The 27,359-nt window shown below is 45.3% G+C and overlaps 1 protein-coding gene across 14 annotated transcripts in view; it reads left to right on the top strand.

The window, feature by feature from the left end:
- Positions 1-27,359, top strand: part of DAB2IP (DAB2 interacting protein) — a 215,612-nt gene that overhangs the window by 30,041 nt on the left and 158,212 nt on the right. The window contains exons 1-2 of one of the 14 annotated variants that reach the window (XM_064171627.1): positions 20,938-21,191; positions 23,214-23,342. The exons of 3 other annotated variants lie outside the window; for them this stretch is intronic. In XM_064171627.1, the coding sequence (XP_064027697.1) occupies positions 23,222-23,342 (121 nt within the window). In that variant the 5' untranslated portion in view covers positions 20,938-21,191; positions 23,214-23,221. Of the gene's footprint in view, positions 1-20,937; positions 21,192-22,340; positions 23,008-23,118; positions 23,343-23,389; positions 23,481-26,026; positions 26,050-27,359 lie in introns of those variants that run through there. 10 more of the 14 variants (XM_064171626.1, XM_064171635.1, XM_064171622.1 and 7 more) reach the window with 10 other exon arrangements.

Below are 27,359 nucleotides of genomic sequence, written 5' to 3'. Positions count from 1 at the left end.
GTCCTGAGGCTCCCAGTCTTGTGCTCAGGCCCATCATGAAATCCAAGGCTGTGTAGTGTTCCTGTCGCCACTGGCCAGGCTAGAAAATTCATCCTGCTGAGAAAGCCTTGGGATCAGCATGCAGCTGTTTGGCTGCTGAATGGGTCTTGTGCTTGTTGGATTTACCTCTTTCTCCCCACTGTTTTCTTTCCACATGACAGCAGTGCTGCCAAAAGGGCTGGACTGCTGCCCAGGAGGCTTTAAAAACTCTGAACATGAATTGGTGCAAACCTTGTCAGTTGTCTTTGTACTTCTCTAAAGAAGTCTTGTGTCTGCTCCCAGTTCTGCTCATGACATGATTCTGAAAGACCAGAATGCAGGTAGCCTAGTGACAGAGCCCTGCCCTGGCTTGGTGGGGGAGTAACAACAATGTGACATGACCTAAAATCTGCTGCAAACTTGGTGTCATTTCTTCATGTCTGGGTGCATATTTCTGGAGAACTGCCAGCTGAAAACATGCACATTTATCCTCTCTGCTAAAACTTGCACGTTCTGTAAAGATGAGATTCAGGGATAAGCTGGAATCCTTCTTCAGTAGAGTAGGGAAGGAAAGATTCCCAGCTATTATTAATAACAAGATTTGGATTCTTCTTGTTTGAGCTGGAGCAGAACTGCCTGGAAGTCTCTGGAGAATTCCAGTCCAGCACTACTCATTTGAAAGATTCAACTCTCAGACTAAAATATTTCTGTGGCTTGACTGAATCTTCAAAACTCTACTAATTTTTATCCTAATCCAGTCAGATAAATGAATCCCGTGGTGCTGTTGGGCATCAGTTTAAGTGTTTTGGTAGGACTATCATGACTGGAATGAATACCCACTTTGGAAAAGACCTAGAGGAAACCAGTGTGGTGCAGCTGACTTCAAAGAAGTAACAAGCAATGGGTTTGAGATTCCTTTTTAGGTGAAAAAAAAAATAGGGGCAAAAGCCAAAAGGCAGCATGGTGTGCTGGCTGGGCATGTTTTCAATGCCTCTTTGAGTAATTAATGCTGTGTTTTATTAGCAACAAAAGCAGGGACTATTTGGTACAGTGCTGGGGCAGTAAAAGGTGACTCAGCAGAAAGTGGAACTCTGTAGGAGCATTACTTTCACAATTTATCACCTGCCTGCAGTGCCCTCTCGGAGTGTAACCTCAGTTTATTTGTATTCAGACCAATTACAATAATTACCTCTCGAAGACAGATCACTTCAAACAAGTGATTGTTTTGGAAGTAACTGGAGAACTCTCTAGTGTGACATCTCTTCTTTGAGACAGTCAAAAGGCAAGCTGATTTTTTGGTGATGCCTTTTGAATAAAGTGATTTTATTGGATAAATACATGCATTAGGGCTTGAGTGTGGTGAATTCAAATGCTTGCAGCCATTTTACAGATGTCTAATGGTTTGCTTTTATTTGGGGGTGAAGAAATCCATTCTGTTTCATCTTTGGTAAGGGCAACTTAAAGAAACTAGATTATATCAATGTACAGTTTTAAAACTGGTCAGAACTATGGTAGAAAATAGGTGGAAGTGGCAGCTGTGTAACCTGCATGCTCCTTAATGCACCTTCCTGAAGCTGCATTCAAGAAACTGCAGCAAGAAGCCACTGCTCACACAGCAGCTTTTTCTAACACCCCCTGCATTTTTGTTATTTCCCATGTTGGGATCCCAGTAACATTGCATTTCATGGGGTCATCAAATCATAGAATGGTTTAGGTTGGAAGTGACCTCAAATATCAGCCAGTTCCAACTCTGCCATAGGCAGGGACATCTCCTACTAGAACAGGTCACTCAAAGCCTCATCCAACCTGGCCTTGAACACCTCCAGGGAGGGAGCAGCCACAACCTCCCTGGGCAATCTGTGCCGGTGTCTCACCACCCTCACTGTAGAGAACCCTTTCCTAACATCTAGTTTGAATCTCCCCTCTTCCAGTTTAAACCCATTACTCCTTGTCCTGTCATTATGAGACCTTGGAAATAGTCCCTCCCAGCCCTTCTGTAGCCCTCTTCAGATACTGGAAGGCCACTATAAAGTCTCCTCAAAGCCTTCTCTGCTTCAGGCTGCAGAGCCTCAACTCTTGTAGCCTGTCCTCATAGCAGAGCTGCTGCAGCCCTTTGAGCATCTTTGTGACCCTCTGGACTGGCTCCAACAGTTCCATGTCCTTTTTGTGTTGGGGGCTCCAGAACTGCACCCAGGACTCCAGGTGGGGTCTGAGGAGAGCAGAGACAAGGGGCAGAATCCCCTCCCTTGCCCTGCTGACCACACTGCTCTTGCTGCAGCCCAGCACAGGGTTGCTGTCTGGGCTGCACTCACACTGCAGGCTCATGTTGAGCTTTTCATCACCCCAGACCCCCAAGTCCTTTTCCTCAGAGCTGCTCTCAGCCATTCCCCACCCAGCCTGGAGTTGTGCTTGGGATTGCACCAACTCAGGTGCATGACCTTACACTTGGCCTTGTTGAATTTCAGGAGGCTGGCCTGGGCACAGCTCTCCAGCCTGTCCAGGTCCCTCTCTGGATGGAATCCCTGCCCTCTAGCAAGTCGACTGTGCCACACAGCTGTAACATTTCTGTTAGAGTCAATCTCAGAGCTGTGCCAAACTTGCCAGCACCACTTCCCAGGAGCTCTCACAGGCCACTCAAATAATTTTCACCATGTACCAGCACACCAAGGGACAGAAGAGTGCTTCTGTCACCACATCTCATTGTCTCATCTGAAAACCCAGAGCTTCTCCACTGTGTATTTCGTGTTTGCTAAAGATACTGGTGCCCTGTTAGCCAGCTGTTCCTTGGTAAACCTTGCAAGCTGCAGTTTTCCCTGACTTCTTCACAAGAACATTGAGGGGTCCAGGGCTGACTTCAAGAAGCCACTCCTGATAACCAGTGTTCAGCAGACCAAGGTGACATCTACCAGCTGAACAGACTTAACCATAAACTCTCCAAACCATTGCTGAGATTTTAATGTTCTGAATCTTTTTGTTGCCTTCTACAGGTGCAGAAACCACTTTAACCTGTGGTGTGTGTCTGCAGCTGGCCCCCATGGGAGCCAAGATGGCACTAATTGATTAACTGAAAGGTGCAGCTTTAAGGGGCTTGCAGTTACTGCTCAAGCTCTACTGAGTTACTGCACAGCTTTAGGCAGCAGAGTTTTACTGACTGCAGCAAATAAATTTGCTGTGCTTTATGGAGCAGGGAGAAGCTTGTTTTCTGAATTTTAATTGTCTCAATAAATTGTATTAAGATTGTTTTCTATTAGACTCCAGGAAATTAATGTCAGCAACTCAGTTATGGGCATTATTGGGAAGGTGTGATGCTCACAGGACAGTTTGACCAAAGTGTTGAGATTTGACTGAGGCAATAATGAGGGCAGTAAGACTTGTAGAGAGAGAGAGTGCAGCTACCCAGTCTTGCTTTTTACCTACAGGGATGCTGTTGCCCCACTGGAGATGATGTTCAGGTTGTGCATCATAGAGGTGAGGAAAATTTGTAATGGTTATCAGATGGAGAGATTGTGAAAAGGACATTTTCTTGTCAAACAACAGTTCTGGATCATTGAAGATGAAAACAGGAATTAACAGGCACTGAATTTAGCACTTTCATCCTCAGAAAGCTTCTTTGCTGGGTGTGATGTATACCTTAATACAGTAAGAAAAGCAATAAAGGAGAAGGACTGTATTTCATGAGGGAGTGCAGTAGGATGCAGGATCCTCTGATAGCAGTAAATTAATCAGACCAGCAACACCAACAAAAATATTCTGATTCTATGACTTGAGAGTTTGCTGTTCATGACTACAGCAAGGTAGATTAGCAAATTCTACTTGTACCTTGCACCAAGCAAAGGAAAACTCATTTTTTTCACTGAGGGATTGGTTATGCACTTAGGGTCAGAGTGTGTTCAGTTCATGTTCTCAGCCTTTCTGAGGCTTATCTTCTGGAGAGCTTTCAGATCTTTATCTGCAAGATTAGACTGTTTCCAGAAAGATATGCCAGGTTGAAACCTCTTCATTGTTGTATCTCAAAACATTATATTAGAAAGCTGTAATGATTGATGAGTATTTCTCACTGCAATTACGGATGAGCAACAGCAACCAACAAATCATGCCACAGTGGTATATGAATTACTGAGATGCTCTCTGTAGTCTGGCCAGCAAATCATTAAATCAAGCAAAGATGAGCAGAGGGCTGCCTGGATGTTCTCGCCTCAGCACAGCAGCTGAGTAAGCTGCTGTCTGTCTAAATCAATCCCTGTTCTGGGAATTCAAACAGCAGAGCCGTGAACCTTGTCTGTAGCCACATAAAAGACACATTATGGCTGCAATTTAGGGGACTACACCTCAAGCAGTTCTTTGAATGCCTAATCCTGTCAGCTCAAAGGGATAAAAATGGGGAGGCCATACTTAACTTTACAAAACTTTTCTCTTGACTTTTACTTGACCCCCCAAACTGATGGGAAGTTTATGCGTGGTGCATGTTGTAATGGAATGTTAAAACATGGACCTTGGCAGATATATTTAATATCTGACAATTAAAATAGCTTGGCTGCCAAACACACTGAACATTGCCAGACTTTCACAAGATCTTGCGAATTCCTGACCTAGATATTCATTGGTATAGGGAATTCAAGAAGAGAAGGGAAGTATGAACCCAGTATAGGACACCAGACTCCCCACTTCTTACTCATTCCCCTTAATTTTTCTGAGTAGTAAGAATCTAAAACATGCAAAATGAGGGTAATAAAATGATTTAGGATGATCATAAGGTCAGCTCACTCATAAAGTTGTTCCAATTTCAGTCTTTATATGATTTACCTTATGCTTGTGGTGCTGAATAATGAAAAATCTAAACAAACAGAGCACTAAGCCTCAATCCTGCATGTAAATCTGCGCACATGTGCTGCAAACAATATAGCACCCATGGACAGATTTGTTTGTGTTGCCATATGAGCCAAATGCTGTGGGTTTGCTTCTTTTAATTATTCAGTCCTGAAAGAATTTACTGTGAAATCCCACCAGGCAGAGATAAGACTGAAAAAGCTTGTAATCTGCAGCTGTACAGGAGGGTCAGTTTATGGCCTGAATGTGCTGGAGAATTTAGATGTGGGAAGGGTCCCTTCTGGTGAAACGGGATGAAAACCTTTACGATTTGAGTGCTTTGCAGCATGTAAACCATTTCTGTCTATGATGAACATGAAGCCTGGAAAAACCAAATGACTAGATCTAATCCAGATTTGCTCTGCTGATGAATATTTTTTCATTCTCTAATTAATTCAGGTTGTCAGATTAATTCAATCCCAAACCGGCAAGGGCAAGACAAATCAATTATCTTAAGCCCCCCGAGTTCCAAGGGTTTTGTCTCTGTGTACTCTGCGTGAGGATATGCAGGACACTGCCCTCAGATGATTAGCCACTCACAGGGGAAGGGTCTCTTCAGCTTGTCACCTGCCCTAATGCCACTCCCAGCCAAGTGAGAAGGTTGTCAGTGAAAACATTTGAATGCCTTTACAGTTTGGAACTCAAGAGCACATTCCTGGTGTGGTTACAATTATTAAACTCTTCTGTATTCTCCTGAGGAATCACAAGAAACGCTTTTAAAAGCCTATAGAATGTTTCAGTTTAAGAGAAAATGGTTGGGTTTGGTCTCATAAAACCAACCAGCCAACATTTACAAAATGTTGGCTTCCACAGGGTCTGGAACTCTTACAGGTCATAACCTTGTTACACGTAGGATAGTTACGGTAAATGGGTTTTCTGCAAGGGAATCCCATGACGTCCTTGCTGCTGTTATGTACAGATTTGCCATCAGATGGGGAGTAAAGGCTCTCTCACCCCCTTTAAAAATATCAGCCCAAGAGGAGACTCATTTTTTTTTTACAAAGCAGAAGAAAGTCATGTCTTGGGAAGAAGGGAAACCAAATAAAAAATTTAATGCTGGAGAAGAAAGGCAAGAAATGCAGTTGCCATGGAAACCAGAGCATAAGTAGAAACTTTCCAGCAAAGAGCAGAAACTAAAAATGAAAACTCAGAGTAGAGCAACTTGGCAGATAGCCAGCAGCTCCCCCCACCTTCTCATCTCCTCTTAACTTGCCACAGTTTGGAAGTGCTCTGTGCATTCAGAGAGTGGCTCACTCTGCTTCACAAGGGTGAGCAACTGACAGCATTGTCTGAGATACAGCTACACTACAGACTCCACTGAAGAAAGGGGAAATCGTCTGGGAATGAGCACAAGGTCGCAGTGGGTTTGGGAGAACTCAGAGAGCAGAAGCTGCTTTGCCTAATGGTTGTAGAACACTGAGCAAGTCCTTCTTGATTTTCTCCCTTGTTCAAACCAAGGCTGTAAGAGTACATCACAGCAATAAGCCCTGTAACTCTAGGTGAGCCTGAACACTTCCCTGCAGGGAAACAGATCCCCTGAGGTCTGATCCAAGTGCTGCTGTGACTCAGACAAGGCTGGTGCACTGCAACTCAGAACTCTGGTTCTTTGCTCTCATCTCAGTCACTGCTCCTCATCAATGGTCTACCTGGAGCACAGGATGTGTTTCATACTGGGTTATTGGTAGTATCTGATGTCCTTCTGAAAGCAGAGGTGTAGTTCAGATATTCAGTTCTACCCTGACCTCTGGGATTGTTTGTAGCTAGCACTTGTAAGTCAGTTGTGTGCAGTAAAGTAATGCAGTCGTTGAATTAGCAATTATTAAGTCCAGATATGCTTTTAGCATGCCACGGAGAAAAGCAGGTTGGGAAAGTTACCAGGCAGCGTTAAAAAACCTTTGTTATGGCCAGGAACTGATTTGGGTGAAAGATTCTGAGTATACCTGGAGCTGTGTGCTGTTACAGATGGAAGCAATGAAACCCAGAGTGTTTGGATTGCATTTAGTCTTAACCTTGAAATTAATCACGCATATAAGAGTTTTGCTAATTTGACCTTAGACTGCTTGGCATCTTCTATAATTGCCTCTTTCTTCATGAACAAGAAAGTGCAGTGCCAGCCAAAAAAGCCTCAGCTTTGCTTCGGATACAGCTCTGTGAGTTTGGAACCTGCCTGTCTCCCAGTGTATCACCAACAACAACCACAGCAGGGGCTGTGCGTGTTTAAATCTGCTGCTTTGCCACTGCCTTTACTGCTCAACTGTCCTCTAACTGTCCCATCTGGCCTGTTTCTTTGCCTTGCAGATGTCATTTTGACATTTTTCCAACCCAGAAGGTTTGTCTTTCTTTCTTATTTTCTGTTTCCCAAGTTAGAAGTGCTGAAGCCTTGAGCAGCTAAGCCACTTGGATGCTTTGCTGGGGTTTCCAATTGAAACACATGCAGGTTTTTTTCATGTTCTTCAGCATCTGTGCATGAAAATGACTGCAGACAGCAACTGCAGAGTGTGACCTTGGATTTATTTTCCCAGCTTATTTTCAATGCCGAAGGCAAAGTTTATTCAGCTAAAATAACATGTATGAGGGGCCTGGCCATGGTGCTTCAGTTCCTGGTTTCGGAAGCAGGGGCAGAAGAAGAAAGCTGTTTGCTAACTCCCCAGCAAAGAGGGGTTTTAGCAGGAACACAGATCTTGGGAGGACACGTCCCCGCGCGGTTGATCGAATGCTGCCCACTCGTGTCCACAGCAGGGGCAGGTTTTTTCCCGGGACACGGGGCGCGGAAGAGAAGTGCCCGGGGCCAGAGCCGCCCAGCCCAGCCCGCGGCCGCCTGCCTGCGGGCGGCAGCAGAGACGTGCGGAGCGCGGGCCTGGGACGGCCCTGCCCGGCCCTTGTACAGCTATCTGCTCCTCCGCGGCGAGGACGTGGCCCTGCTCGGTGCTGGCCCTGCCCGGCCCTTGTACAGCTATCTGCTCCTCCGCGGCTAGGACGTGGCCCTGCTCGGTGCTGGCCCTGCCCGGCCCTTGCCCCGGTCCGTGGACCAGCTCGTGCTCCGGCCCCGGCTCGGTTCTGGCCTTGCCTCTCGCTGCCCCAGCCCCTGCCCAGCCTCGCTCCCTGAGCAGCCAGGCCGTTGGCTTCCCTTACTTGCACCCAGGGCTTCCCATAGAGAGGCAAACGCGGCAGAGATCTGCTTAGTGGGAACCATGACTGTTATCTGCTGGGTAGCGCTAAGGGAATTCACCTGGAAAGGCAGCGCTGGCCGAGACAGAGATCTGCCTTAGGCAGTGTGCAGGCGGCTGCCGTGTTATGAAACAACGCCATGTGATGGAGGAGACTCCCTCTGAGCTGTATCCCAAGGCAGGTCTGTCTGCAGACCGTGAGCCCTCAGGCACACAAGTGCTGCCGTGGCACTCGGTGCTCCTGGTGCTTCCAGCTGAAAAAGGCTTCCTCACAGCTTCCACGTCCTGTGCTCAGTGTATGCACAAATGTTTCTCCTGTGTGCTCAGCATGCACCGAGACCCTGAAGCTGCCTTTTGTTCTATAGGCTGCTTTGAAACTATGTGCTTTGTGTTGGAATACTCACAGTACTGATAGGCTCCGGGGGCTTATTTGGTAATGCTGAGAAAAGTTGAGACAAATTGAACAGAGGTGTGCAGTTAATGTGTGCAAAGTAAAGCACAGACACCCCTGGCAAAGCTTCACAACAGCCTCTGTTCTGTTGATTTATACACAGCTATGTGTGTTATGGTATGAAGTGTACGAGTGACATGACCTAAAGAAAAGAGCACTCCGTTCGCTGCCAAGATTAGATTCCAGATGACTGTGACTGTAACAAGATGCCTTCCGTGTAGTGTTACCACATACCGTGTGAAGGTAACCATAGGCTACTTCATGGAATTGCAAAGAATGAGCATTTGGGGAAATTTCTGTTCCTGATGTCTGTTTTCAACATTGCTGCTAACTATTTTACCACTTCAGCTTCGACAGTCTTTGCCAGCCTGTCTTGTTTAGATGTAAATCTGGAGGAAATCTGTTCCTCTGACCCTCAGTGAGTTAAGAGCAAAAGTGCCTTTGTGTAATGAGCTAAACAGGACCCTCCAAATTCCCTGCAATTCAGGGACTTGTGGAGCCTGCTGTATTTAGCCTAATACACTAAGTGTGGGGTTTCTGATCTCTGAAGCTCTGCAGAAAGGAGACTCTGGCCTTTTCCAAGGCTGATTACTGTGTCTCAACTGACAAAACAAATACAGTGGCTATAAGTGTTCTGCACCCCACTTGGGAATATCGGGGGCTTGCATTTTAGCCTTGGAGAACAAGAGTCCCCTGGTACTGGTGAGCCTGCATGCTCAGCAGCTTTCTGACCACGGTATAAAGCAGGCTAGCTAAGCCTAGGCACCAAGCCTACTGCTGGTGCTTAGTTCTGGGGACCAGTGCTGCCCACACTGTGCTAATGGTGGTATAAGCTGTTCCAGAGGTTTCAAAGCTCAGAGTTTCACAAACAGTAAGAGGCATTTTTCAGTTAATGCCTTGCTCTGAAAGGTCCTGCCAGCAAAATGCCTATCTCAAGATCCTCCCCAAACATTTATTTGGAGTTGGAACTGAAATTCAGAATGCAAAATGTGCTCTTTCCAGATTCTTTCCTGCTCTCCAGCCCTACACTTTCCATTAACAGCCCTGTGTGCACTGCTCTGCCTTCTTCTGTCAACCTTACCAGCCTTTAAATAATCTGTATGTTCTGGGTGCTGTCTACCATACTGTTCCTCTTCCTTCTGTAAGCTGCTTGTGGAAGAAAAAAAGATGCAGTTCATAGTCCAATGTCTAAATCCTGTCCTGTTGCTATCATTTGGCGAGTCTATCAAGCCAATAGCCCTACCCAGTTCCCTGCTCTATCACTTCTTAGTGAGCAGCCTGTATCATGAAAGTCACCCTTCCAATTTCAGAAAGATCTTACTTATCCCCTCCTAGCAGTATCAGAACTGGATATGATGGCCTCAGTGCTGAAAATGGGCTGCACATAACAGAACTGCTGGCCCTATTAAACTGCTGTGTTGCTATTTTTTCTCATCGAGGGGAATTCCCTTCATCCCCTTTCAGAAGAGCCTGTTAAACTCTGCCAGTACCAAACTCCCAAAAAATGTCCTTTAATAGTTTCAGATTTCAGGTCTGCAGCCTCTGACTGTGTTGTTCCTTTAATACACTCACGACTCCTCTGGGAGAACTAAGCAAGGAATAACAAACAGCTTTCCAAGCCAGGCCTCCTGCTTTAAGGCACTTTGTGTCTCTTTTCCTGCCATGTACTTCCTTGCTCATCTCCACAGCTCACACTTCTTATGCTTCTGCATTGCCCACACTGAAATCCAGTGTTACCAGGCGCCTGAGAGGAGAGTGCTGCACCCACTGCTTTCGATTTTGCTGGCTAAAAGAGGACAAAGGACTCTTAACATTTCTCTGCAGTCGCCTCTTGGCTTGGCATACTGTTCATTTCAATAATAAAGTGTTTCCTTTCATTCTCCAACAGTCAGGCCCCTGCCAGAGCCATAATTGTTCACAGATGACTCATTTTGGCTGCAGGATCAAAACGAGGGAAAAGTGCTGTTTGCACAGTCTTTGAAATGTACAAGATGGGAAGAGATGTTCATGCTTGATATTTGTACCATATGTTGTTTCTAAATTTTATTATAGAGCCTTTACATTTCAAAAGAGATTCTAGTCTTGTCCTGGGGATGATTTAGAAAGGAAAAATTAAGCAGAGTTTTGAGTTAGATGGAGACTGGCAAAGACTGACCGGGTAGTTTGAACTGCATGGGCTGGGTGAGCAGGCTGATGGGTATAGAGAAATCTTTCTACCTATCTATGCATTGCTTAGGTGCTGCAGCTCTGTTGTGATGTTTTGTCAAAGCCACAATGAACTTTTTTCACTGTAGAACTTGGTCTTAACGCTTGCATTTTGGGCTGTAGCAGGTGTATGCATTTTCTTCTCCATAATGAAAATCTCATGAGTGTTTGTGGAGTGCTTCTAATGAACAACCAGATGTATTGATTGGTTCTTTGCTGTGCTTGGGTCTTAGCTCTCTTTTTAAAGAGTTAGGTGTTTGCTTGAGGAGTACCTGTTGTGTTGTTCAGCACAGAGGCTAAGACAAAGTTCTTTTTTCAGGGTGCAGAATAAAGCAGTGATGATTCCTGCACTGCTGTTCATGAGCAAGCATGTGCTCTGTTAATTAGGAACTATTATTTGTATCTCCTACAAAGATCGATTTGAGGCCACTTAGCTATTAAAAAAAAACACCAAACAAGCATCAGAAACCTCTGCCTGCTTTGCATTCCTAGATCGTTTTGACAAAGGAATTTGTACTGCCACATGGCTGTACTAGTACCATGAAGACAAGCTGTCATTGGATAGCCTTTTGTAGGGCCTTGAAGGAAAGAGTTAGACTTGTCAGCCTGTAAGAGAGAGTATGGTAGAAGAAAGGATATAAATTCAGCAGGCAGAGTTTTTCCTCTACAGATATAATGAGCATATTAGTGGAGTGGATATATATAGACAGATAGTTACACCTGCTAGTGGGAATCTGGATGAAGAACCAAGGAAATAAGCAGGAAAAAAAAAAAGGTATTTGAACTGGTAAGTGTGATAGAAGAGCAAGATGTCATCACTTGGCAGGAATAACTCTGTGCTTTGCTAGATGTTTTCTAACATTTTTGTTCAGTGTCATTTTAGAAAGTGATCAGCAGTCCTCTGCACAGGGCTTGTGAGGTCACTGATGTACAGACCTAGCAGGGTGATAATTTGTAGGGGTGGATCATGACTTGGCAGGGACCTGGGGCCTGGAGATGTTTTCATTGAGGTTCCACACTTCAAAACATCTCATCCCTGCGCTTAGATTCTTTTTCATACTTCTGTTATTTTAAAGAGGGCTTTCCCTTTTTGCAGTCAGCTGAACTCAGGCAGTAACTTCTCTCAGAGCAGCACTGTGGTGTTGTGGCAGAAAGAAGAGCATAAAATCACCCTCAGAATGGTATTTAAAAACGATTGCAGGATTTCCAGTTGGTTGTGTAAAAGCAGCCTTTCCAAACAATAGCTGTACTGTCATTGTTTAACTTGTTAACACCGTGTTCCTTTAAAATGGATGGTGTTTTCCATGAGACACTGTCGTGTAAGCCTGATAAGGGAGATGGCTAAAGAACACACTTGCCAAAATATTCCTTGGAAGAGTAATCTGATGCCAAAAACACAAGTAAAACAAGCAACTATATTTGTAGTGCAGTTTGCAAATGATGTGGCAAGGAAAGGAAGAAAATAATCTGTCACATGAAAAATGAAGTTTGGATTGTGTGCATATAAATCAGTGATCTGTTATATGAATGTAAGATCATTATCAGGCATTTAAACATGAATTGGAAGTGTCTAATCTATTAATTAATCAGGAAGCAAGTTTTACATAGCATGTATAATCAAGTTAATCTTTCATTTCACTTGTCAACATAGATGCTGCTTTCAGTGTGATGTTACCATGAGAATAAACAACCCAAGTGTTGATTCATGCTGCTGTGTAAATCCCATGTGTCCTTATCACAGTATCACCAAGGTTGGAAGAGACCTCATAGATCATCAAGTCCAACCTTTTACCACAGAGCTCAAGGCTAGACCATGGCACCAAGTGCCACATCCAATCCTGCCTTGAACAGCTTCAGGGACGATGACTCCACCACCTCCCCGGCAGCCCATTCCAGTATCCAATGACTCTCTCAGTGAAGAACTTTCTCCTCACCTCAAGCCTAACCCTAACCCTTACGCAGCACTACACAGAATCACAGAATGTTAGGTGTTGGAAGGGACTTCCAGAGATCATCCAGTCCAACCCCCTGCCAAAGCAGGGCAGGCTGCACAGGAACACATCCAGGTGGGTTTTGAAAGTCTCCAAAGATGGAGACTCCACAGCCTCTCTGGGTAGCTTGCTCCAATGCTTCTTCGCCCTCAGGTAAGCATAGAAGTGTCTGCTTCCCTTGGAGGACACCAGATTCCTCAGGTTGGATACCTGTTGTTTGTGCACAGAGTGAGTTCCCAGGCTGCCCTAACACCTGTAAATCCCTTTTCTTCTCCCTGAATTAAACCAGACTGGTCTGCCACACCAGCAAGGATAGTGATGCCCTGCAGCAACTTTCAGAAAAGTTGACCTTTTTTTCCTGACCTGTTAGCACACCAGATTGGGAAGCCATTATATTAGAGCACACATCAAATAGCTGAGAATTCTGCTGATAATAACCAATAAATGTGGTGTAGGAAGCCAGTGATGCCAAACATTTATCAGCTTCTCCCCTGCAGCAACACAACAGCAAGTTTACTGCTGAAATACAAAGGAGAGATATTTTTATGAGTTAAGGCATTTTGTGTTAGGAATATTTTGATCAAGGTTAATGCAGGATACATATTTTATGACAACAACTGATTATTGCATCTAATAATTAGATTCCTAACCTAAAGCTGATAGTATTTCTGATTTACATTTGCAGATAGGAACATCTAATTCACGTCTGAAAAGGTGGGGAGCAGCATGTGAATGTCTTATTTGTGTTAACATTGATAATTAGCAATAACAACTGACTACCAGAGCTCCACACATTAGACACTGGACTTCCCTCTTTATTTCTGAGATTTTATTCTTCCTCAGTGGCATTTAGAGTCTGCCAGCTCCCATTTTCTGCAGGGTTTGCCTGGCAGCACTTGTCTTTGATGGTTTGTTTTCTGCATTGCCTATTGCAATGTTTAAGTCTTCTCTGATCACACAATTTGATCACCGAGGCTCCCTTTCCAATGAAAGATTGAACCAGACATCTTCAGAGGTCTCTTCCAACCTCTGGGCTATTCTGTGATTTTGTTCTATGAATCCTGTACCAAACAAGCTGCATGTCTCTGCTCTTCACTGTGGCTAAGACTGCCCAGGTGGAGAGATACCTTCAGATGAACTAAATGGCCAGAGCAAAACTTTGAGATGCTGTGGTTGGTTTGATCTCTGGATAACTGTGGAGCTGTGCATCTTACAAGCTGTGTGGGAGCCTTGCTGTCCTCCACAAGTTTAACTTCAAAGCTGTCTTAGGAACTATTGACTTTTCAGGCAGTTATTCTCCAATCATCTTTTCAATCCTACCCATTGAGCACATATTGAGTGCTCATTGCTCACAGGAAATCTCAGACACATGCACAGCAGAGAAAAACTGGAGAGAAGAGATCTCAGAGAGCCAGCATGCTTCTGGAAAGCAAGGTAGATGAACTGTTAAAAAGCTGGTTAAGAAAACAAAGATAAGGATATTTTATTTGTTTAATAAAACAATCAGCAGCTTCCCTGTGCCATAATGCTTACCTAATGTGCTTCATTTCCCCCCCTCAAAATTTCAGTGTGAATTTGCAGCATCTCCAATATCTTTCAGGGTTTTTTTCCCCAGTAAAATAAGCCAATTGTTCCATTTTTACTATACTAGGCAGGGACAAATGTAAAAGTGTTTTTATTTCCAATTGAAGCAATAATTAAAACACATTTACAGCCCCTTCCCCCCCCCCAAATATTCCATTTGAACAAAAAGGCTATTTTAAAAATAGTCAATAAAAAGCCCAGGGAGAAAAACTGCACTGCTGGGTGGTGAATGCTGGGCTTGATATTAACACAAACCTGGGAGGAAATTCCCTTCATTGTGTGTTATTGGAAATAAAATATTTACCAACAGTTGTATTACAGGACTGAAGTGAATCAGCTCTGGGCAATCCAGACAACTTCCTTCATCCTCCTGCTGACACAACTCTCTGGAGTCTTAAGCACCCCCAGCGTTTGGTGTCCACTGCAGAGCTCTAGCGCCGGTGTTGTCTGTCGGAGGGAATTCTTTATGGCAGGATCCTTCTGCTGGAAGGAAATATGTTTGGTTTAGTCTGGCTGGCTCGGTGACCCCTGTAAATAGCAGTGTTAGCTCAACTGTACGCAGAGAACAAGTAAAAAGCATTTCAATGAATACATTCAGGTTGGCTGTAAGTTGAGTTCTCAGCAGAGAGCCCCATGGGTCAGCTTACAGGGGTCAGAGCAGAGAACTGCTTTAATTTTGTCTTGGAGAAGGAAATGGCAGATCTTTGGAAACCCAGGGCTGAAGTTACTCTCCTAATCACTCAATGGATCATTGTTAACATTTTATTTTAGTAATAAGGGTTTTTTTGTCAAGAATAATTGAGCTTAAACAAATATTTCCTCCCAGCAGCTACTCCTGGAAGACGGATGATGCAAGGAAGTGTTGTACAGTTCCCATTTGTATGTGAGGAGCTTTGTTTGGTGTTGTGTTTTGTGTAACATTTTCTTTCTGGTATGGGAATTTTGACCATACAATGGAGATTTTACACTCTTTTTTTTCTCTCCTGGGTTGTTGAAAGTAGCAGGCTGTTTTGAGGTGTGGGATGTCTGATTCTGGTAAAAGTTTCTTCTCCTATTTGTTTTGGACTCTTGTGCTTAACTACTGCATTAGTGCTTAATCACTACATTAGTACTTAATTACTTCATTCCATCTAAGGAAACCATAGCAGAAAAATCTTGAGATAGGTTTAAACACAATACATTTTCTTCACATCATTAGCAGTCAGGTCACAAACCGAGTTATCCAAGTAGAGTATTCTTTATCTTGAAGAATACATGTCAGTAGATTTAGAGTAAGTCAACTGCCTTTATTTTGGTCTCCCCCAGCTAGTTAAAAGCAGATTTGAAAAAAGTTTATGTTCTTTAGCTCTATTGTTCTAGTGGGAAGCAGTCAGGAAACGTGCTCTGCTTTGAGGTCAGTCTGTGTGTTTCTTGCAGTGCAGAGTTCATTGCGTGGTGCAGGAAGCATCTCCAATGAGGTTCTCAGACACGCTGACTCTCCTGGCACTGCTGTAACCTGCCCAGGGAATGAGCAGCCCTTCCGACCTGAATCACCCTGGCTGTTTTTCACAAGGCACTACACGTCCCCCAGCACAATGAACAACGACCTAGATGAGGGCATTGAGTGCACCTTCAGCAAGTTCGCTGATGATAGAAAACTGGGGGGGTGGCCTTATGCAAACCTTATGCAGTTCAATAAGCACAAGTGCAGGGTCCTCCATCTGGGGAGGAATAACAACAGGCACCAGTACAGGCTGGGGGCTGCCCTACTGGAAAGCAGCTCTGTGGAGAAAGACCTCGGAGTCCTGCAAGTTCTGCATGGGCCAGCAATATGCCCTTGTGGCCAAGAGAGCCAATGGCATCCTGGGGTGCACCAGGAAAAGTATGGACAGCAGGTTTAGGGAGGTTCTTCTCTCCCTCTACTCTGCCCTGGTGAGACCACACCTGGAATACTGTGTCCAGTTTTGGCCTTCACAGTTCAAGAGAGACAGGGACCTGCTGGATAGAGTCCAGTGGAGAGCCACAAGGATGACTGGGGAGCTTGAACATCTCCCCTACGAAGAGAGACTGAGAAACCAGGGGCTGTTTAGTCTGGAAAAGAGAAGATTGAGAGGAGATCTGATCGCTGTGTGCAAATATCTGAGGGGTGGGTGTCAAGTGGCTGAGGCCAATCTCTCTTTGCTGATCAGCAGCAATAAGACAAGAAGCATCAGCTACGAATTGGAACATGGAAGGTTTCACCTCAACATGAGGAGGAGCTTCTTTATAGTCAGGGTGAGAGAGCCCTGGAACAGGCTGCCCAGAGAAGCTGTGGAGTCTGCTTCTCTGGAGACTTTCAAAACCTGCCTGGATGAGTTCCTGAGTAAACTACCCTGAGTGATCCTGTCTTGGCAGGGTGGTTGGAATTGATCCTGCCTTGGCAGGGTGGTTGGACTTGATCTCTGGAGATCTCTTCCAACTTCTAAAGTTCTGTGATTCTGTGATTGTGTGTTGGCCTCCTGTTGCCTGTTCTATGTGGAGCTGCTATGTCAGACAGAATTCCCACTGTCAAGAAGCTGCCTGCTGTCTGCAGAAATCAGATGGGGTCCAAAACTCAACATGTTAATAGACTTGTTGGGAATTAGAGGTAGAGTTCCTTGGCTCTGTCTTTATTTTTCCTCATTCTTTTTTTATATGTGGTATTTGACAAGCTCTTTTATTAACATTTTAAGAATCTATTATGACTTGTTCTTAAAGTCAAGACATCATTAATAGAAGCAAATAGCTGACTTTCAGGCTTAACCTTGAGCATATTCCTTTGATTTTTTTTCTACCTGAGTAAAAAAGAGGAAGTTTGAATGCTTTCAGTACATAAAAAAGCTGAATAAGTATTTGAAAGTGCATCTCTGTTTTGGTGGTTGAAAAGCACTGTAGAAAAAGGACATTATTATGCTTAATACTTATTAACCATAAGGAAATTGTCTTGAGAGGGTGAGGAGGCTCCACTAATTTATTGTGCAAGGACACAGAGATCTGGGCTATATGCCCAGCTCTGCCCCAGTCTTCTCACCTGATCTCCTGTGAACCACTTGGGGCTTCACATCTCCATTTCTGAAGTGGCCGTGGTCATTGTTGCTGCCATGTGTGCAATAGTGGGTGCATGTAGTTAGATCACAAGTACTGTGACCAAGGAGTAATCTCTTAATTGGTAGGGTGTGCAGATCACAAACCAACATGACATGGATCTTTTTATGCATCTCTGGGCACCACCATAGTAAATATATCATAGAGACAGTAAATGACAGTCATAGTCTGTATGTAGGGAATGGTAATGCTGAAAGAATTCATGTCTTCATTTGACATCTACAAGGCCCCTTGAACAATTGTTTAATATTAAATTGTTCAGAGGCACTTTGTTCCTCTTGCCTTTTTCACATGGCACTGCTTTTACTGCTCATCAGTACCGTCCAGCATCAGTAAGTTTGCAGATGACACCAAGCTAGGAGCAGGTGTCGATCTGTCGGAGGGTAGGAGAGCCCTGCAGAGGGACCTCAACAGGCTGGATGGCCAATGGGATGAGATTTCACAAGGCCAAGTGCAGGGTTCTATACTTTAGCCACAACCCCAAGCAGCACTACAGGCTGGGGACAGAGTGGCTGAGAGCAGCCAGGCAGAGGGACCTGAGGGTGCTGGTAGAGAGTCACAGAACATGAGCCAGCACTGTGCACAGGTGGCCAGGGGAGCCAATGGCATCCTGGCCTGGCTCAGGAACACTCTGGCCAGCAGGACAAGAGAGGTTATTCTGCCCCTGTACTCAGCTCTGGCCAGGCCACACCTTGAATGCTGTGTCCAGTTCTGGGCTCCTCAATTCAAGAAAGATGTTGAGGTGCTGGAAGGTGTCCAGAGAAGGGCAACGAAGACGGTGAGAGGCCTGGAGCACAGCCCTGTGAGGAGAGGCTGAGGGAGCTGGGGGTGTGCAGCCTGCGGGAGAGGAGGCTCAGGGGTGACCTCATTGCTGTCTACAACTACCTGAAGGGAGGCTGTAGCCAGGTGGGGTTGGTCTCTTCTCCCAGGCAACCAGCAACAGAACAAGGAGACACAGTCTCAGGTTGTGCCAGGGGAGGTCTAGGCTGGATGTTAGGAGGAAGTTGTTGGCAGAGAGAGTGATTGGCATTGGAATGGGCTGCCCAGGGAGGTGGTGGAGTTGCCATCCCTGGAGGTGTTCAAGACAAGACTGGATGAGGCAGTGCTATGGTCTAGTTGACTGGATAGGGCTGGGTGCTAGGTTGGACTGGATTGTCCTGGAGGTCTCTTCCAACCTGGTTGATTCTATGATTCTATGAGCTCTCTGTTGTGTGTTTTCCATTTCTACTTGGATTTCATCACTCTGCAGACAGCAATGACACCATTCAGTACATGAAGAGCAATTAATTCTGTGCATAACGTAAATGCTTATTTCTCATTTTGATCCCAGACTTATGTGTCACTTTGCTGTGAGGCTATCAAAAAACTGCTACATTCCACCTAAGGCAGTGAGGGAAGTAATTTGTCTGTGCATTGTCTTACAATAATCATTGTCTTGCATTAGAACAGTAAAAGAACTAGCTTACTTTCAATCGTGTGCAAGGAACTTTCCTTTTTAGATCTTCAAACAAATATGTCACTGAAGGCTGTGGTATGGGTGCAGCTGAATTGCAAGTTAAGTTACCTTCACACAAAGGAAATTACCTTCCTGTCTGGCTCTGCATATGAGCTTATGTATCCCTGGTAGCCTTCAGGCAGTAAGCCTGGAAATCTTCCAGCTTCATAGCATGCAGAACCGAAGTCTGTGATGGACTTGTAAGCAAATGCAAGCAGGCACATCTTGAGAGTGTCTAGGATCACTGACAAGACGACTGTTCTATTTCTCTCTTGTTTTAAAAAGCAGATAGTTCGTAGAGATTATTCCCTCATTCCTTTTGCCTCAGCTTGTGAAATGAAATCTAATCATTTTTCAGAGGCAGAGTAGTTACAAGTGACAGGGAAATCTGGGCTGCAATTTGGGTTTTTTCCAACTTCTTGATGATCTGTCTGCAGTTCATTCACCTTAATGCAATTAGAAATTAAGCTGATCACCACCACTCCTCCCACCACTGGCCAAGGCAAAGCCTTTTCTGGTTGGTTTATTTGGACTTTTGAAAACCTCTGTGTAGTTCTTTGTGACAAAACCAGGGGAAACTGAACTGAAACTGCCAAGTTGCTGTCTTCCAGGAGACAGTCTGAATTCAGAAACCATTTCTTACATGTGGGGACAAATCGTATCCTCATACCTGTACAAATGAGCCCTGCTGAGGTTGGAAAGCTTCACTTTCAGAATAAGGAATTGGAGTTCCTTGCCATAAAATGAGAGGGAGTTAAGAGGAATGATTGTTTCCCTCTAGAGCCCTTTGGGAAAGCAAGAGGTTTAACAGTAGGGGCTGCTTGGGAACGTGCATGCTGCACTACAGTCATTATTTTCCCAGCACCAAGCAATAAACAGGCAAGTGGGAGCCACAGGGGAGGCCAAACTTCTGTCGGCCTCCTTGCACCGAGCAGCCCTTTTGGAGCTGAGCAAAGCCTCAGGCAAAGCCTACTCCTTTTGATGTCAGAGCAAACAAGCCAGTGTTTGTGTAGCAATCTATCCCAGGACTTATTCTGGTCTAATTTAAAATTTATTCACATGCTGTTAGTTTAGTTTTGGTGAAGGAGCAAAATATATCCACTTTTAAGGAGGCTTGATGGCAGGATAACAGAATTGGAGGTCAGGGGATGCCAGGTCAGCTGTGGGTGCTCTTGTTTTCTTCTAAAACCCAACAGGGCATTAAAGTGGGCATTTCACTGAGGTGTTGCAGTTTGGTGGATATTTAATTTCATAGGTTTTCAGGTTTGTAGTCGATGTCAGAGAAGAGGAGTTAACACCCCCAAAATCACTGCTACGTTTGGCTCCATTTGTTCCTCTTACTGAGAGATTCAGCAGAGCCTGTGACTGAACTCGTCCTTCTGCTCTTTGGAGGGAACAGCCGGGCTGTGATGTGTTATTTTAGAGATAGAGATTTTAATGTTGTCAGCTTCCCTCCAGAGCAGTTCATATATCTAAGGGTTACAAGTGATAGACGCCACTATACACAAAAGAGTGTTTGTATCAGGAGGTGGCTTTCAAAAAGACCCAACAAAAAAAAGAGCAGTGCTGGATTAATTGGAAAGGTCCAGACCAGTCACATTCCCTCCCAGATGGGCCATTCATTTTGTTGCCTGCTGCTATGTAGCATCTGAACTTAAAGCCTTCAAAAACACTGTGAAGTGAGAGAGACAGAGGCAAGCTGGTGAAACGTGAACAAAACTCCTGGCCGTTTAGGCTTTCATAGCAAAGCTGCTTTCTCTTGTCGTGGTAGTTTATAGTCCCTCGTTAACTTCTCCTGCTTTGTGGTCACCTGTAGGAACGTTTCTGAATGTCCTTGGTTGATTAAAAATACAAATCCCTAAACGTGGAACATATGCTTAAGTACACGTGGGTGCAGCACAGTGACTGCAGGCCTCTGGTCTCCCATCTCCTGATCATTGCCACCTGCCCACGGAGGTTGGGAGAGCAGCACTGCCTGGGTCTCATTGCATCCCAGGTGGCTGGAGAATGAGTCACCTGGCTCCAGTTAAAACCAACCCACGTGAACCTTCCCCTTTTAGATTTGCTGAACTTGGGTGAGCTTTTAAAGTGGTTTTGTTTAAACCTGCATTTCCATCAGTGTCCTTTTTTTGCTGTTGGGAATAAGAAAAGGAAAAATAAGTTGGGTTGGCTGTTTTAAGGACAACTGTAGTGATAAAAACATCACATTAAATGATTCTCTGAGGAACTACCAGCTTGGTTATTAGGACACAAAAATGCAGAGAGACAGCTGAATATTTGGCTTCTTGTCTCTAGCAAATCTTTAACTGAAGGTCAGTATTTTCAGACTTTCCCTTCTGGATGTTCTCAGCTTTGTTTGTGAAGTCAGTCAGCTGCACAGGATGAGTGTCTGATCATCTGGAAAACTATTAAGAGTTGTTCCTGTATTTTTTGTTTGATTTTCAATCTACCCAAATATGTTTTCTTTAAACAAACAAACCAAAAAAAAGAGTATCCTGGCTAACAGAAGAGGGCAGATGTGTAGTAACTGAAGCCTTTTACTTTTTGCCAGGATCTGATGTGGGATTTAGTGACAGAGGGTGCATGGGGAGGAATATCCCAGTGCAGCACCCCCCTCCCCAAGGCAGCGGAGCCTCTGCTGTCCAGCTGGGATCTGCCTCCTTGACCTGAACTTGTCAGTTGCCCTCTTGATTGGCTCATTCCTGTGCTGCTGAAAGCTGGCGCTGAATTCCTTATGTCTGGCCTCAAAACCAGGCATGGACTTCACTGGGTTTTCCTCCTGGAAGGACCTTTCTCAGCTGATAAACATCATGGGTTCACCACTCAATATGTAAATAAGGAAATACAGGTTTTGTAGAAATCTGCTCATTTCCATGGCTGCACAAGTTTATGGAATCCTAAAATGAAGGTGGCTGGTAGGGAAGGGGCTCCTATCATGGTGAGGTCTGATGGCTTCTGCCTCTTCTTATACAACACAGCATAAAATCAGGGGAAGCTTTCAACCTTCTGAAGCATCTCCTGCTAAATGGGCAACGTTGCTCATCCTCAGCCAAGCCTCGAGCCTGTCTAGCTCTGCAGCTTCACAAGGCACCACAAAGGCAAATTTGCAGAAACGTCTGGGAAAAATGACAAAACTAAGGTACAATACAGAGAAGTATTGTGCAAATGTCATTTTGCAGCTCATCCCACTCTGGTGAGGCTTCTCTGTTATCTGCCAGCTTGCCAGGAGACGCAGCAGCTCTTGGCCACCACTCTGGTTTTCTGCAGTGTTGTCTGTCGCTCTTCTCTCAGCGCTTTTTGTGCCGGCAGGGGAAGGAGCTTAGCTGGAAGATTCTGGACAATTCATTTCTGAGCTTTTGAACTGTAGATGTGGAACTTTTTTTTTTTTTTTTTTTTTTTTTTTGTAATCTGGTTAGTCACTTTTTATCTACTTACTCACCCCCCCCCTTTTATTTTCCTCCATGGCTTAAAGTGTTAATTCTGCCCATTGAAATGTAATTTTATTGAGCAATATGAGCCAGAGGCAGAATCTTCACTGCCATCAGAACCCCAATAGTAAATAGGCTCTTTCTCTAATTTGTGGGATGTGCTATAACTCAGTTTGAATGTTGAAAGGAAATGGGCCTCCAGGGGAGTCTGGAGCTCTGTTCATTCAACTTCTAATTAAAGTTTTCCCCTCTCAAGTTTCACTTTATTTTCCGGGGCTTTTGCTCCATGATGATTACTAACATGTGTCCCATGGCCAGGAAATCATTATACCCTTCCCCAGCCCCGTCTTTCATAGATACCTCCTGCAGCAGACCAAGCCGCCTGAAACTTCATCTCCGAAGTGATCTGATGGCCAGGGCAGGTAGAAAGGAGCTGGCACCCTAGGGCTGCCCGGCCGCTTCCAGGCAGCAGGCTGTTGATTCCTTCCAGTACAGTCTGATCAGATGCTGCTGTCCGGCAGAGAGGATCCAGTCCAGGATTTCTTCCAGCCTATTCTTCACGTTTCAAGAGCCCAGGCCAACACTGGCTTCCTATTCCGACTCCAGCAGGCTTATCTTTTTGGGGGGCAGGAATTGTTAGTACAGTTTATCTTGCTTGCTGCAAGTCCTCCCGCAGCCGAGACATGCACCCTGGTGCCGCGTGGGTTTTTTTCTCTTCTCTCTCTTTTTTATGTTTTCTTCTTGTTGTTTTTGTTTTGAAATGTGTAAAGTGAAGAGTTCCTCTTCCCCCCCTCTCCCTTTCCACTCCAAGAACCGACCTCTAGCTAATTAACCGCTGGAACTCTTGCTGCTGTGCCAGAGGGGAGAGAGTGAACCTGTGCCTGCACGTGTGTATGTGTAAAATAGAGACCAAAATGTCAATGAACAGCAGGAAAAGTTCTGGGAGACCGTCCTACTACTACCGACTGCTCCGGAGGTCACGACTGCAGAGACAGCGAAGCAGATCCCGGAGCCGGAACAGGCCGCTTAGTAGGGGTAATTGCAACAACAGTTCTCTTTAATTGCCAGTGCAAAGCCAGCCGTGCTGCTGCTTCCAGGTAGCTTCTGTACCGTAGATGAGCCTATTTGTAAGTGTGCCTGCTCCCTGTGAGGCGGTTCTGAGCTGCACAGAAGGTCAGTCGCTGGTGTAGTGCTGCAGGGAGTGCGGGGAGGGAGAGTGTTGAATGCTAAGAGTCAGGCTGGGGGGGGATTGCTCCTTGCAGTGGCTCCAACACCTTGCGTAGCCGTGGCTAATCCAGTCTTTTCAGTTCCCCAGGTTCAGGGTGTTTCGGTTTGTGTAACGAAGGTGACTACATCTGTAGCTGACTGAACTGTTTGGAGGCCTAATGGGTGATTATAGCGGTTTGGAAACCCTTGTTTAAGAGGTGACATCGATACGCACAGATGTACTGCTAAGAGGTGGCAGCAATATACACAGGTGTATTGCTAGAACTTCACGACCTGAATATCACCGAGGGGACTGAAATCACAAACCTGAGTACAGTTTAGGGGTAGGATTTTCAAAAGAGCCTAAAGGTTGTGATCCTTGAGGCACTGTGGAAACCTGTGGGACTTTGTGTTCCCAAATCACTTTGTGCTTTTAAATGTCCTGCGCTAAAAGGGCCTATTTGTCCTCATCAGGAGGAGTTAGGTCCACAGGGTAATGTTTCTTTCAGGCATACTCACTCATGCAGCCCATTTATTCTACTGCAGGCAGCTACTGACCCAGTTGCATTTTTAAAATAAGCTATTCTGGCTTTCTCTTCCAGCATGGAATAAATGTTTATTGACGCTCATGCCTGTCCTTAAAGCAGCTGAAGGAGCAGGAGCCTTTGAGTCACTCTGCTGTTGAACTGTTCTTGTCAGAAAGCAGGGCAAGAGAGTTGTGTTTGGCCTCTAGTGTGACAATCCACTCATATTTGCGATGGCTTGAGCTGAATCAAAGCCATTAATTGCGGCAGGGTTTGGGATTTGGGTTTGGTTTTTTGTGTGTGTGAACCACGATAAAAACTCTTAACCGTGGCAGTGCATCAGGTGTTCATACAGCTCAGGCTTGTACTTGTCTCACTGGAGCTAATTCTGGTTTACCAAGCAGACTGTGAAGTACACTACAAGATTTGGCTTAGTTCATTGTCCTCTTTTTTTCTTTTCCTTTTCAATACTTTTTTCAGGATTTTGAGTCTTCACTGAGAAAACAATCGGCAGCTACATCAGTTGCTGAGCTTCGTCTGTTCCTTTAATTTATGTTGTTGTTGATTTGCCTGTCAGGGAGGAGTGTTTGTAAACTCACAAGCATGTAGCAGTTCCTTTTCCCCCTGGATTTGTGTGCGGTTCAAAATACTTTTCCTGCCATTTCAGTTACTGTGACAAATGAAATGTGTTAAGTTTCATTTAGATGACCCAGTGTGAACTTATTTGTGTAACTTGTTGTAAACGCAAGGAATATGCAAGCAGATTTGATAGAAATGGAAACCAGCCCTGATGTCTGTAAGGAACTGAATTTGAACCCACTGAAATCTTGCTGATCTCTCCCTGAGCAGTTTGTTTTCGCACTGTCTCCAGGATTCTGCTTGCTAGCAGGATCACAACGCTTCCCACTATTTCAGCTCTTCTTATCTCTAGATCTTAAAGGAAATTTTGTAGGAAATGCAGAAAACAAGTTGTGCAGTGGTGGTGCCATACAGCAGGGTCACGGGTGGCGTGATCCTGGGTCTGAGTTGCTGCCTGCTGCTCCAGCATCTTAGCTGTTAGTTTGGACCTGGTGAAGTGGTGGAATACAGCAATAGAAATACTGCCCTTGGCAGGTTTGATCCCACTGGAACATTGATGGACAGGAGACTGCGGGACTGAGTGACCTATGCAGAGATCAGAATGAGGCTCTTGATTTTGGGGGTTTGAGGTAATGTTAATTTCCAAGACCTGCAAGTCTGAAGCTGAGGGTCTGCTTTTGAAGTGCTGCTCTGCAGCTCCCAGAGATCAGATATCCGTAGTGAGAGGTTACCGTAAATTCATGAGTAGTGCAGAGGAATTGGCCATGATTTCTCTTGCCACATGTGTGTTTCCCGGACATCCTCTTGGCAACCTTTTGCTTTCTCCAGGCCCTTTGCCAAGGTGCCCAGAGAGCCTGTGTGAGGCTGTGGCCCCAGCTGAAGGAGTCATACCTAAGGGTTGAGCTTTCCCAAGCTGTCACCTCGGCAGTTCATCGGCCGTGCTTTGGGCAGGCAGCTTGCTGAGGATCAGGCAGCTGTTAGACATTTAGCAGGGAGGAGGAGATCTTTGCTGGCACACAAGTCCCCCTCTCCGCATGGAGTCCCTCCCTGCTGCGTCAGTCCTGCGAGAGGGATCCCTGCTGCCGGCACCCGCGGGAGCGCCCATGCGGTGCAGGTGCTGCCATCTGCCGCCATCGCGGGTCCTCTGCCGGGGCTGGGACGCCGCTTCGCGTTCTGCCCGCCAGCCTTTCAGCCTACTCTGGTTTACGCCACTCAGTCTCTTTGAGTGCAGAATAGAGTGTGTTTAAAAGCATACATTTATGTATGGCCGCAGCCCACTGTCCCCTCCCGGCGAGGACAATGCCACCTCTCCCTGCAGGCCCTTCCGCAGAGCTTTGCTGCAGAAATGCAGAGGGGTTGGGCAAGATGACCTTGAAGAGTCCTTTCCAACTTGATGCGCTCTGTGATTCTGTGAATGCTGCTGCTGGCTTCTTGTGAGTATGGAGGGCAGGCTGCCTGGGGACAAACAGGAACGGCCAGGCTGGGGCTGTAGCTTGGGCAGCCACGTTCCAGTGACAGGCAGTGGCTGGTAGAGCCGAGCCCTTCCTTGCTTCCTGAGGCACGAAGAAAGAGATATCCGCTCCCTCAGGAAAGCACTGCAGATAGCAGTGAGCGGAGCTTGCATTGTCCGTGCAAGTATCTAGGGAAAGTAGGGGATTGCTCTGGGACTCCAGGCAGAGACAATCTGAGGTAGCATGAACTAAAACGCATGGGACTTGGAGCCGTTTGGAATCACAGCCAGTTTATTTAATGGCTTGTGGGATGGTAGCCTCTGTTCCAGAGTTCTCTGCTGCTTTTAACACATTGATCATGTTTCAAATATGCTTTCTTTTCTACCTCGTTGAGAGGTTCAGGGCTACAGTAGTTGAAGAACATCAAAACTGGTGGTGAGGGGAAGACCAGGAAAGCAGGCTGTCAGGAGCTCGGGAATGCCTCCAGCCTGTTTAAATTATTGTTGTTTGATAGGGGATGAACCAAACAGGCTTCACCTCTCTGTTCATCTTTGCTAGAATGATGATAATGTCTGAGCTCTCCTGGCTCTGTTTTCCACAGAGATTCAGGACATGCTGCAGGTAGACATTAGTTACTCGGAAAAACTAACTGCAGAAACCCCATTTCTTCCTTGGACCATCTGTTCAGCTCAGAGATGTGTGTGATATGAGAAATCATGGCAGTAATTATGATCATTACCAGGTGATCCAGCTAATGTAGTGGAAGGTACTTGGGAAGCAGAGAGGGTAGAAGGAATATTATTGATATAAGCAACACCTGCTTCTGCCTGCAGCACTCCAGTCTGTGGCTTTCTTCATGGCATCTCAGCTTCTATTTAATTATGGCTGTAATGAAAGAACAGGAGTGAGTGACAAGTGTTTGGAAAATTCACTTTGCTCATAGAAACTCCTCATGAGTGCTGCTTTCACTGAGTTTCATAGCTGAGCCAAATACAGCTTTGGCTTGCGGTGTTTCTTCTGTAAAACTCTGCAGGTAATCAGTTGTCATCAAAGACAAGAATTTGAGAACATTCTGAGTTCCTGATCTTGGAGGTTTAATGTTCCTGATAATTCTGTGTCTGTCAGCTCCTTGGACATAAATATCTCACTCTGAGTTCTGTTTATCACAAAAGCTTTAGAAGGTGTTCTACAAAAAGGATTTTTATTAAACAAGCTCTCGTCTTCTTTGGCTTTGATGGCTGCTGTGAAGTGAAAACTGACTGATCTTCACCAAAGCCCAGTATTTTAGTACA

The sequence above is a fragment of the Pogoniulus pusillus genome, chromosome 35 (assembly GCF_015220805.1).
Source record: "Pogoniulus pusillus isolate bPogPus1 chromosome 35, bPogPus1.pri, whole genome shotgun sequence".
Lineage (NCBI taxonomy): Eukaryota > Metazoa > Chordata > Aves > Piciformes > Lybiidae > Pogoniulus > Pogoniulus pusillus.
This window is presented reverse-complemented; position numbering and strand designations above follow the sequence as displayed.